The 12,193-nt window shown below is 37.8% G+C and overlaps 1 protein-coding gene across 2 annotated transcripts in view; it reads right to left on the bottom strand.

The window, feature by feature from the left end:
• Nucleotides 1-2,167: 2,167 nt before the first annotated feature.
• The window catches only part of psen1 (presenilin 1), a 36,066-nt gene continuing 26,040 nt past the window's right edge, over nt 2,168-12,193 (bottom strand). For both annotated transcript variants that reach the window (XM_079833224.1, XM_079833225.1), the window contains exons 10-11: nt 7,767-7,885; nt 2,168-3,157 (exon numbers count right to left, since the gene is read on the bottom strand). In XM_079833224.1, coding sequence (XP_079689350.1) covers nt 3,002-3,157; nt 7,767-7,885 — 275 coding nt within the window. In that variant the 3' untranslated portion in view covers nt 2,168-3,001. The remainder of the gene's footprint in view (nt 3,158-7,766; nt 7,886-12,193) is intronic.

The raw sequence follows: 12,193 nt of genomic DNA, 5'->3' as shown, positions 1-12,193 counted from the left end.
TATATATATATATATATTCACATAGTAAACAGCTGTTTTATATAATAAATGCAGCCTTGGTGAGCAGAAGATACTAAATATTAAAAAGGATGTCAGTCAGCACTGCATTATTCATATACTTTATTGTCAATAAATACCTTGAGATGGCTTGAAAAACACATGAACCATATATTGTCGAAATCATGTGTTTGTCGTCACGTTTCATCTGTCATAATTCTTTTTATTCAGCTGCTGGTTCAGCGCTGTGAATGCCTTTGGAACGTGATTACTTCTATGAATCCGTTTATGGACTTTGTGAGAGAGCGCCCTCCGGCTTCGAGGATGAAGTGTTGCACGAGAGTGTTAGCACTCCATGGTGTTCAGAGCGCCTTGTTTTTGGATACGAATAAAATGACAGGTCATGTATATTTTATTTTGTCTTTGAATTTAAATCTAGATTTATTCACATTGGAAAGCATTATACAGGGTTCTTGCAGCTTTCAGAAAGTCAAATTTAAGACCTTTTTAAGACATTTTAAGACCATGAAGATTGAAATTTAAGACCTATACGACACATTACCAAAATTATTTAAATCAAAGAAATAATAAAAAAAAGCAATGACATTAGTACACAGCCAACAACGTGCCAAATGCCCAAAACCTTCGGCCCAAAATGAAAATAGGCTAAAACAAACTTGCCCTCAAATAGAATAGATTACAAAACAGCATATTAATAGCCTGATAGAGATTGAACAGGGGATGCTCTAGGGAGATAGGATAAACTAGAGATGCACGATTTGGGGAAGATATCTAATTGCGATTATTCTGGTTAAAATGCAATTTTTTTTTTTACAAATGAAAAGTGTATGCATATAACATTTTATATATTAATGTTTATATATTAATGAGACTAATAATAATGATTATATTCAATAAATACAAATATTTAACAAAATTAGAAATACTACTATTACAATAACAATAACATTAAAAATAGAGTATTTAAGAATAAATATAACAATATAATAATAATACTAATAAAATAACATTTATATTTTACAGAAAACTTATTTTACAAAAAAACCCCTGCTGGGTTACCTGTTAATATGCAGACAGCTTATGACTAAAAATCATTAGAAATGTCTAAAGATTTATTGTAAAAAATAAAATAAAAAAAGAAAGAAATTCTGTGCTTTTTATCTGTGATATAAATGTCTTAAAGTCTATGTATTTAATATGAAATACGAGCCTCTTATGCATCCACTGTGGGGGAAAAACTGTACATTGGAGAAAAACATATGGGTTATCAAATTTATTTAGAGAGAAGTATTATTTTTCATATTTGTTACCCAAACTTTCATTCATACTGGAAGCCAGAGGGCGCCCTCGAGCAGAAACTCCACATTTGCCTCAGAGAAGTAATCGTTAGCCCTAATGTGAAGCTAGCGATGTAGGATAAACAGAAGATAGAAACGCTTTGACTGATGAAACGAAGACAATAAACACGACTGCATCAAGATCTGGTGTATTTGAGTTCTTAGCTATGGTGTATTTGAGTTCTTCAAGCCTTCACTATTGTCATAATAATAAGGTATGCAGTGCTGATTGAGTGCAGACTTTATCACTGTTTAGAATAATATAAAACAATGCATGTCTGCCTCATTCTGTCCAGAAAAATACAACGTTATTAAATGTAGACGTATTTTGACGCGATTCGATACTTTTTTGCTTCAGTGTAACGTTAATAACTTTCTGCAGCCAGCATTTCTGGAAATGAACGAGGATAACACTTTAAGACCTAACTAAATTAAATTTCAGACCTTGGGTGAAAATCTGGCCGTTAAGACGTTTTAAGGCCTTAAATTTAAAAAAAATAATTTTAGACATTTTAAGACCCCGCGGGAACCCTGATTATATGATGAACAACCCTGGAACATTTTCTTCAAAATACTTAATTTCTTTTGAGTAAATTATCAGGACATTTTCATTTTGGGGTGAACTAATCCTTTAAAAACATTGGTCATTTTTGTGCGTGCGCATGCTTAGTAAATGAGCCCCAGTGTTTTTGACAGCCTCCAAATGTGATGCGAATGATTGGCTCACAAAACGATTCGGACTCCCTCATTTACATGATATTTACTGTATCCTGAAGAAAACAACTCTTTCAACAGAAAATAACGCAGAAGACTGACATTTGCTCAAACGAGCAAACCCTTTATTTGTGAATCTTTCAATTTAGTTACAAAATTTTTTCTTGAAATGACAAAAGGTGTGGGTAATACGAAAGTAAAAGTTGCTGGTAAATAAAAAAAAGAAGAGAAACAAAACAACAAAATTTTGAACAAACAGCTCCTGCACAGTCTCCCGACAACTTGTCCAAACATGAAGGAAATTTAACAGAAAGTTTATACATTCCAAAAATTATGCTCTCATACTTTCTAGGAGAGCAAAACAGTAGCTTGGATCAGCACTTGATTTAATGCTAGAGTAAACCAGAACGTGATTCTGTTGGTGTTAAAGAAAACTCAAAGCGTCACAGGCATCCTCAGAAGACCAATAAAAGCCATCAGTACCTACCTGCGAGAGAGCAGCCACATCATTCAGAGAGAGCTTTGGGTTAATGCTCACTATAGCAGAGCTGGAATTAACATAATGCCTAGAGAGTGAATCCAAAATCTGCCGGACAAAGCAAGTTCTGGTCCCATTCCATACAACAGAGTTCATCAAACTCCGAATCAAGTCATAACCACTGTCATCCACTAACCGTAATGCATTCATACATGTAAGATGACTTTAGATGGTCTCTGTGCGGTAACAAAGATGCTACCAAAGCAAATATCAGGATCGGATGAGTCACTGGAGAGGCACTGTAATTAATAAAGAGTCATTCAATGCCAAAAACAGCGAATCCAGTCATGTGTCCAGAGGAAGAGGAAAGGTGTGCTAGTCTACAGGGTTCACGTTCCCTGAAAGAGGGTTCTGGGAATTAGCTGTAGAGTGGAGTGCATGAGAAGTGACCTCTCTAAATGTAGAACTGATGAACCGCCAGCTGATCCATGAACGGCCGCACGAGGTTATCGGTGGCAAAGTAAAAGACCAGGCCGAAGGTGATGGAGATGGGGAGAGCCGGAAGGGCCTTTTTGAAGATCGCCAGGAGCAGCAGAGTTAGACACAAACCCTGAAGGGGACAAGAAAAAACAAAAAAAAATAAGATGATTGTAGATGGTGCAATTTTTGTTACAAAAGTGAATAGGTTATTTGTATTCTCGAACATCATTCGTTTGGAGATGACATTTGCTTTAAAGGTGCAGTGTGTAATATTTATGAGGATCTATTGACAGAAATGTAATATACAAAACTATGTTTTCAGAGGAGTATAAGGACCTTACATATTGAACCGTTATGTTTTTATTACCTTAGAATGAGCCGTTTCTATCTACACACACCGCGGGTGAGCAGTGTTCATTTTGATTTAGTTTTAGTCCTAGTCTTTTGACAAATGCCATTTAGTTTTAGTCATATTTTAGTCACCTGAATTGTTTTTAGTTTTAGTCTAGTTTTAGTCTCCTAAAATCTAATGAGTTTAGTTCAAATGTAATACATTAAGCATTTAAGCATTACATAACCGACTGTCACTTGAATTGACATTTTGACATCATTTTGTTTTTGACATTAAAAATACACGAAAGAGCTCAATTCACTTTTTTGTTGTTTTTTTTAAAACATCTATATAGTTTTTATAACTTTGTATTTCTGTTTTAGTCAGTAGGCCATATCAGGTTAAGCTAAAGCTTCAAATAAGTTAAATTTTTTATTTATTTCAGTTAACATTTATTTAATTTCAAGTAATTATTATTTTTTTTTATGATTTTAGTGAACTATTATAACCCTGATATTTTATTGAATGTGTGTCAAATACTGGTCTTTCCTCTTGACTATGAATTAAATGGGAATTAAATTAAATACAGTTTATTGTGTAAGCAAAAATGAATATATAATGCGTGACTTTTAATTATAAACAAGCTCGAAACACACTGGGACTCTTATTTTGAAATGTCTGCGCCTCTGTTGCAGTTGCAGGAGCTCATTCAAGTTCAGATGAGGAGATAAAATATGCGTTGTTACAACCGTCTAAAACACATTACTATATACACATTGTAAAGGAAACATTGTCATTATTCATCAGCATTAGTTCATAAACAATATCCTGGCATAAATGTGTGTTATTCATTGATTGTGAGCCGCTCTGTAGCGCTGGATTGGGGATGTGTGAGCCGTGTTTTCCAGCGGTTAGATCAGTTCATATCAAATGTGCGCATCTGTTACACAGGTTCTGACTGGATCTCTTCCCTAATCGTCCCTCCCTAACATTTTCGTCTCGTTTTTATTCTTTGACGAAATTGACAGTTGATTTTCGTCATAGTTTTTGTCATCCAACACTAGCTTTTATTTAGTTATCGTCTTGTTTTCGTCAGTGAAAAAAGGACGTTGACGAAAATTGACGAAAATTATTCGTCAACGAAATTAACACTGGTGTGGAAGTCGCCATTTTGCGCCGCCATGTTTCTACAGTAGCCCTAAAGGGACAAACTGCTCTACAGAGCGCTAGCTACTCTCTGCTCTCTCCGACAACGACATCTTTGTCCTGTGTTGGCCACCGTAGCTTCTCTATGTGCTTTGAAAGGGAGGGGTGGGCGGTTGCAATTTACAACCTCACCACTAGATGTCGCTTTTTCTGGTCTTATTGTGAACGATTCATGCACGTTCATGACTATAATAACCAGCTCCACCTCTGAAATGACTTTACTTTTCAGATGTCGTCACCACTTTTCACAATCCAATCCATTCCCAGGATAAAATCTAAGTTTTTCCTCACTTTACACCCAGTTTTACATTCAAATGGGTTCATTTTGGCTTTAAAGGGATAGTTCACCCAAAAAGATAATATTTTGAAAAATGTTGGTATTGAAAAACGTAGCCATTGACTTCCATAGTAGGAAAAAAAGACGCCAACTGTTTGATTACTAATATTCTTCAAAATATCTTCTTTTGTGTTCAACAGAACAAAAAGTCCTACAGGTCTGGAACAACTTGAGGGTGTGAACTATCCCTTTAAGGGCATTTTCAGATCTGTAGATTGTAACAATTTGAATCCCTGTTTCGGAACAAAACGTTCCTGGTTTGGTTCACAAGGCAACATTTCTAAATGGGACAAAACATGCTAATACAAGTCATGTGCGAGTACTCGGTCCTCTCATTGGTCAGATTTCCGGTCATCCGTCAGGATGGACAGATAATGGCTCTGTAACCTTATTGTGGCTTTCGTCCAACCAAATTTCAATCAGGCATTTCACATCGTCTTCCAGGTTAACCCTCTTTTTGGTGCGGCTCCTAGCGTGATTGTTGTGTTCACATAACTGCGCCTGATAGAGCCTTTGTGATTTCAGCAATCCTATAAGATCATTACAAATCACACTGTACAACATGGATCTAATAAACTTGGGTATGACATGGATGTAGACTGTACAATGATGACTCCTACTCACTCGCAGGCTACAACGCAAGTTAACATAGAAGAATAAAACGTCATCAGCGTGTGCTAGTGGAAAATAGAGCAAGATTAATCGCACTTTGGCAATTGTGTTTTTTATGTGAGCAGAGAAAAAAAAAGGGCGAGAAAAGGGTAACACTTTATAATAACACACTATGAAGCCTTTATAGCTCCTTTGTAAAAGTGTTACGAGGCATAAATCCTCACTTTAAAAATAGTTAACTGACAACTAGTAAATGTTTTATAACTACCTGAATTAATTATGAATTACAGTAGGAATACACGTTAATAAAGCATTTATTAACACAGTGAGTAACTATTACTATATGTCGAAATTTTAAGATGCATACATGTACATTTATTAATCCTTTACTTACACTTTCTAAATGATCTGATCTGACAACTCTTACATAACTGGTTTGTGAATAATTTAAAAATGATAAATTGATCATTTATAAAGTATGAAAATACAATTATTAAACACATTATAGATATGTTTATAAATCAAGAATAAAGCATTTAAAGCTGTATTTATAAACGGCCTATTAATGCTTTATAAATGATGAATTAACTATTTACTAGGGCTGAAATGCGTCGACGCGTCGGCGGCACATTATTTACGTTCTAGAATGGAACAGAAGATCTAGAATAATGGCAGCTTCTGCTCCCGGGCATAGTGAAAATAATCATTTATCATATAAAGCCAGACCGCGACATTCAAAAGTGTGGGAGTACTTTAAACAGAAGCCGAATAAAACTGTGCTTTGTTCGCTCTGTAACGCCGGTTTCACACTGCGCGCGGTGGCAGAGCAGAAGCTGTGCGCGTGGAGAGCGGGAGCTTTCACACTGCAGTCAGTGTTGCCAAGTCCGCTTTTTTCCGCGGAATTGGGCTACTTCTACACTGTTGCCGCGGGCTGTGTCTCATGTCCGCGGGTTGAAGCAAAAACACACACATATTTAACCCCCCGAACGCGATGTTTACCAGAGAACCTCCCCGAAACGCGATTGGGCTTGTTTTGGGCTAGTTTTGAGTAACGAATGGGTGGGTTTTGTTGTGTAAACCTGGCAACCCTTCCAGTGTTCTCTCGCGCAGCTGAACCGTGGCGCGTGTATTGCAACAGACGGTCACATTTTCCGGGGTTCTTCTCCGACCCCAGTACATCTCGTGCTTTTATTTATTATGGGCTGCATATATCTGCTGTTAATGCGACCCGGTTCCCCTCTGTCCCAAACACATATGCATAATAACTTGTTGTATATAGGTAGTTTACATGATTAAAGTAACATTAAAGTTAAGATATGCCTCTAGCTTTAATAATTTAAATGTGTCTTTGAAGTTTGGGCAAAAACTTCTGGCAGCTATGTATATCTTCAAAATAGACGACTAGTTATACATTAACACTATACTGAAAGCTCCTGTATGTGAACCTTTTGCAGATAAATACAAGTGCATTTTGGTTTACTATTGACACAAATCAATAAGTAAATCATACTCAACTACTATAGTAAACAACTTTTCCTAATTAGGCCTACTCTGTATACATTTTATGATGAATAGTATCATTATACATGATGTTTAAAATGCTTCTTTTGTTCATATATTTCATTATAAAATGGCATACTATGTACACTACCCTTCCTGAAATACAATTAATATTGTCATCATTCATTGATTTCATGTTAAAATAATATACAAATTCACTACCCTCTTTGAAATACAATAATCAGTAAAAAAGAATAATAAGATTAATCTGGAAAAATAATCGTTAGATTAGTCGACAGAAAAAATAATCGTTAGTTGCAGCTCTACTATTTACTAATGCTTAACTAACGCGTCATAGCATGTAGTTATTATAAAGTGTTACCGAGAAAAGTTATATCTCCATGTCGGGTTGATCAGTATGCCATTTCTTGTTGCATTTTTATTGGCTGGTCAGACGTAGGTCGTAGCAGCAAACACACTGCGAGATCATGCTAAACTTCTGACAGTGTCTATCTTTGGTTGCAAGACCCTGACAACGGCTGTCACTGTAAGACGTAGGACCACCGCTTAGGAGCAAAGACCACAGAAACTACCACGATTGGTCATCTTTCACCATATGGGCAAAAGAGGAAAACGAGCCAGGTGTGAAAACATCCTATGTGTGCCTTAAGCGTGCTAATACTTTTTGGGCCATGACTAGAGAATAATTCCTGGAATATGGCTTATTTAGTGAGTTTTCTGTGGGATACTTACGATGAGAATGGCCACGAAGCAGGCTAGCGTCGTGTTCCAGTCACCGCTGGCTGTAGCTGAAGCTTTACCCACCAGCATACTGTAGAATATGAAATCTCCCAACCCCAGTTTCACACCCCCTGACAAAACACACACAGACACACACACACGTTAGCATAAAGTAAATTGCAGTTAAAAATATGCAACTTTAACAACCACATTTTCAAAATAATAGCCATAATTTACAATTTTCCATATCACATACAGGCACAGATATAAAGTAAACAGATAAACTTCAGAAAGCAAGGCCTTGATTCTGTAATCCTGTAATGCAGAGTCTCCCATTGAACACCTAGATTCTGTTGGACTGCTACAGTCTTATCTATCCCTCCACAGCGTCATAACCAACCGAAAATATTTTTTATTTCTCATAATAACATCACTAACGTTGTATTTTGAGTCATCACTTTGGCAAAGAGTCAGTCAATCGAACTAAAATCGAAAGCACAATGTGGCCTAGTGCGCTTATTTAAATCACAGCCTTTTGATTTGATAAGTATTCGTTTCAAAGCTAAACACAAAGTTTGCTTTCATGATCCAGCGTTTTCACCATCTCAGTTCACAGTAAATGCCAAGAGCATGTCGGAGTAACGGGCGTGCCGAAAGGTCTTTACAATGGACCACGTCACGTGTTGGTGTGTCGGTATCTTCAATGTCCTGAGGTAGCTTTAACAGCTAATACTTAGTTTATAATCAGAACACAGTCACTTAAATAGTCAGGCCTAGCATTAATTTAGTCATTCAAATGTAAAATGACATAAAAGACACGTCCAACTCAGCAAAATTCAATTCGACCATCCGTTTTCACACTTTGTGGAGAAAAGAAATCATCAACACACTGTAAATTAAAGATTTATAGTGTACTTTAGTTAGATTCATTGAACAAAATGGGAGTTTTCACAAGTCACCTTCATTTATATAGCGCTTTTTACAATATAGATCGTTTTAAAGCAGCTTATAATTAGCTTGACAAGCCAGACCCACATCCAGATGTTGGGTCTGGGAACACACCATTGGCAGGGCTCAATCCGAGGGCCGGGATAAACGGATGTCTTTCAGATTCCCTCTGCACGCAATAGGATAGCGCTACAACCAACCAGAGCAGGTGAACAAGGTGAAGCGGAGCTGGTTGATAGATTAAACTTTCGCCGTATCCGGTCGGCAAAACTCCGAACACATCTTCCTTTCTTAAGAATGACTTCAGTGCCGTTCTTTGTTCTTTTCTCAAAGAAAAGCTTAACTCCAAGTCTTCCAGAGTCGCGGCCAAAGCCGATTGGAAAGACCGCTGTTCGCCAGCTTCTTTGTTTACGAGTAGCATGAGGAACCGCTGCAACTCTACCGTCATTATGTTAAGCCCGCCCACCGACTCTATACACGATGTGATTGGCCTGACCAGAGTTTGGTTTTTCCAGCTCGCAAACCAACGGAGAGTTGCTATACGCAAGGGTGCGTCTAGATTTCTAGGGTTTCCTAGTTCCTACCTCTTGAAACATTTGGTTTTAAAAAACAATCTCAGAAGGATGAACAAATAATGATTTTGGTCATCACAATAAAAATATTTTTTATTTGCTTAATTTTTATTTGCACATTTGCTGGACAAATGTTTCTAAATCCAACATTCCCATTAGCTTTAAAGGTCCCATGGCATGGCATTTTTCTATTATTTTATAGTGTTTCCTGAGGTGTACTTATGTTGTTAGTATGATTTTTACATCATAAAATGTCATAATTTAGAAATAAAAGGCATTTTTTCTATACTGCTGTTTGCCCTGTGGCTGACTGCCCTGTTTCAAGAGGCGTGTCTGCTGTGAGACTTCAGTAAAAACGCCCACTGTTGTGATTGGCTGACATCTTTGCATTTGAAATGAGCGAAGGGGGCGTGGTTTAACGAGGTCTACAAGGCACGAGCTGCTGCCAGAGAAACGGATGGACCTGAGTTCACTTCACATCAGTTCTGTCAGTCTCAGTTCAGTGAACTGTTATAGTTACAGCATATACTTCAGGTTATTAGTCTATTTCTAGTCGGAGGGGCTGTCACTCATGTCAGAAAGTTAGTAACTTTAGTAAATTATGGATCAGCGCTGACTGGAGACGCGAACCGTTTAGAACGATTCAGTCCGATTTGGTGAACTGATTCGGTTCACTAAAAAGAACTGGTTCAAAAGAAAGATCGTTCGCGAACCGGACATCACTAATGTACCAGAGACGGAGCTCAGCTATTGCAAACAAAGTTATTTATAGCAACTACTGAGTTATGAGAGCGCTGTCAGTCAGCGCGAGTTTATTGTGTTTGTATCTGAGAGTTCTGAATAAACACGAGTCCCAGTCACACCGAGTCCGTCTTCATCATTATTACCAACTTTGTAACACATGCAAAGTACCATTACAGCTGTCGAGATGAAAGAGTTACGAGAAAGTGTTGATAATAGCATTATTTTTAGATATGTTCCTATCATATGAAAAGCGTCAGTGACGCGCATTGAGTACACAGCGCAAACAAAGACACAACAGCATTAATCGAATGTAATCCAGTTTATTGTGGGGAAAGCTGGCTAGCCCGGATATGCTCAGGCTTACCCCCCTTCTGCTTAATCTAACGCCGCGTAAGGTGCCTCCGCTGTGGGCCAGATGCAGTACTGGGGGTCGGGGATGTTGAAGGCCGACCGGCCAGTGCAGCCCGAGCTTCGGCGTGTGTGAGGTTTATCTCTAAAGAGATGTGAGTCTGCTGATGTTGAGCAGAAACTCATGACTGTATGCACAGTTTAGAACAGATAGACGCGACGAGGACGTACAAAAACACTGACTCACAAGATAGAAAACACGAAAACACCGGGAGAGAGAAGCCGCAGCGTGTGCACGAATAATAAATAATTAGCTACACATCAGAAATCACTGATCACAGATCAGAAGGAACTGAAAAAAGACTTCTGTTTTCATTTGTACATCCAAACACTGAGAAACTGCCAGCGTTCACTCGTTCACAAGTAATGATCTCTCGAGCGCTTGCATGGGCCAGATTCTCTGGGTGGAGGAAAGGGAGGAAACCGCTCCTGCTTGGATATCAAACCAGGAGACTTCAGGATTGGCTCGTCTGGCCTGTCATTTTCTCAAAGGCAGAGAAAGACAGCCAGAACTCGGGTTTACACCGATCAACATTTCTATCCACTTGGGGACAATATTCAGGCTAGGGGAACTCATATTAATGTTGAAAAACCTCATAAAATGAAAATTTTCATGCCATGGGACCTTTAAGTCTTTATTGCAATCAATAAAACTGGTTGATTGGCAAATTAGTTAAGTGTGATTAACTGCATTAAAATATAAATACAACATTAAAGTCAACCATTGATGGTTTTGTGTACGGAAACAGTTGACCGGAAAAGCCCAAGCTGGCTAATCGAAAAAAACAGGAAGTAACCGTACATTTGGTCCCCTCCCCTCAAACGCAGATGAGCCAATAGCAGTTGAGTATGAGTTGCACAGGGACCGGAAGTTGGAAATCTGTAGGTTTCAGCGCCATAGAGAAACATTGGAAAATACGAAGCTCTCATCGGTTTGGTTCCAGGGATCCTGAGAGAAATTTCTGTGTCATACTCTCATTAAGTTATGATTTAAGTAAGCGAGTTCCTGCTAACATACAAAACGAAATAAGTGTTCTCACGTCATGTAAAGTTAACAGTTAGCAACAGTAACTAAGGGGGGGCTTAGCGATATTATATTATAGTACACAGTAAACATGACAGAAATATGACTCAGGCACTGGGTTCTCAGAGCTGGCAAAATAAAAGTCCCACTTAGAACAAAATGTAATCGTCTGATGCTGATAAATAAATAAAATATATCGATTGAGCATTATTTTACACCAGTGTTCACTAGATCATTAGTGCTATAAAACACCTAGAAATGCACATACAACAGCTGTGGTGCGAGCACACACATGGCCCAATTCACACCAGGTATTATCATGCATCATCTCAGATGTTTTTCCTCTGAATTCATGACTAATAACTATAACCATTGCTTCCTATATCAGCGTGTCACTGCATGTTGATCGAGCACTTGAATCAAAACTATATTTGAATGTCATCTCAGCACTAGGGGTGGATATTTTCGATTTATCCGAGTGTGTTTTAGTGCTGGTGTTTGGACTGTTGTTCACAGCTGACTCCTGAAGCTTTTCATATTCTACATATTCTGTGCAGTCAGTGGTTAGTTTACAGTAGGGACAGAAAATAACTTTCTAAACTTAATTAAGGGCCAATATTTGCTAACTTAACTGTTTTTCAGGGGCATTTTTACCTTTATACAATATTTTTTTTAACCTTATTAGATGCATGCAATATCTAAAGCCCTATTTGGAAGGTTATCGTTTCTCACGTGGATGTCTG

This window comes from Gobio gobio, assembly GCF_949357685.1.
Source record: "Gobio gobio genome assembly, chromosome: 13".
NCBI classification, from domain to species: domain Eukaryota; kingdom Metazoa; phylum Chordata; class Actinopteri; order Cypriniformes; family Gobionidae; genus Gobio; species Gobio gobio.
The sequence above is the reverse complement of the archived record's forward strand: the minus strand, read 5'-3'. Positions and strand labels throughout refer to the sequence as shown.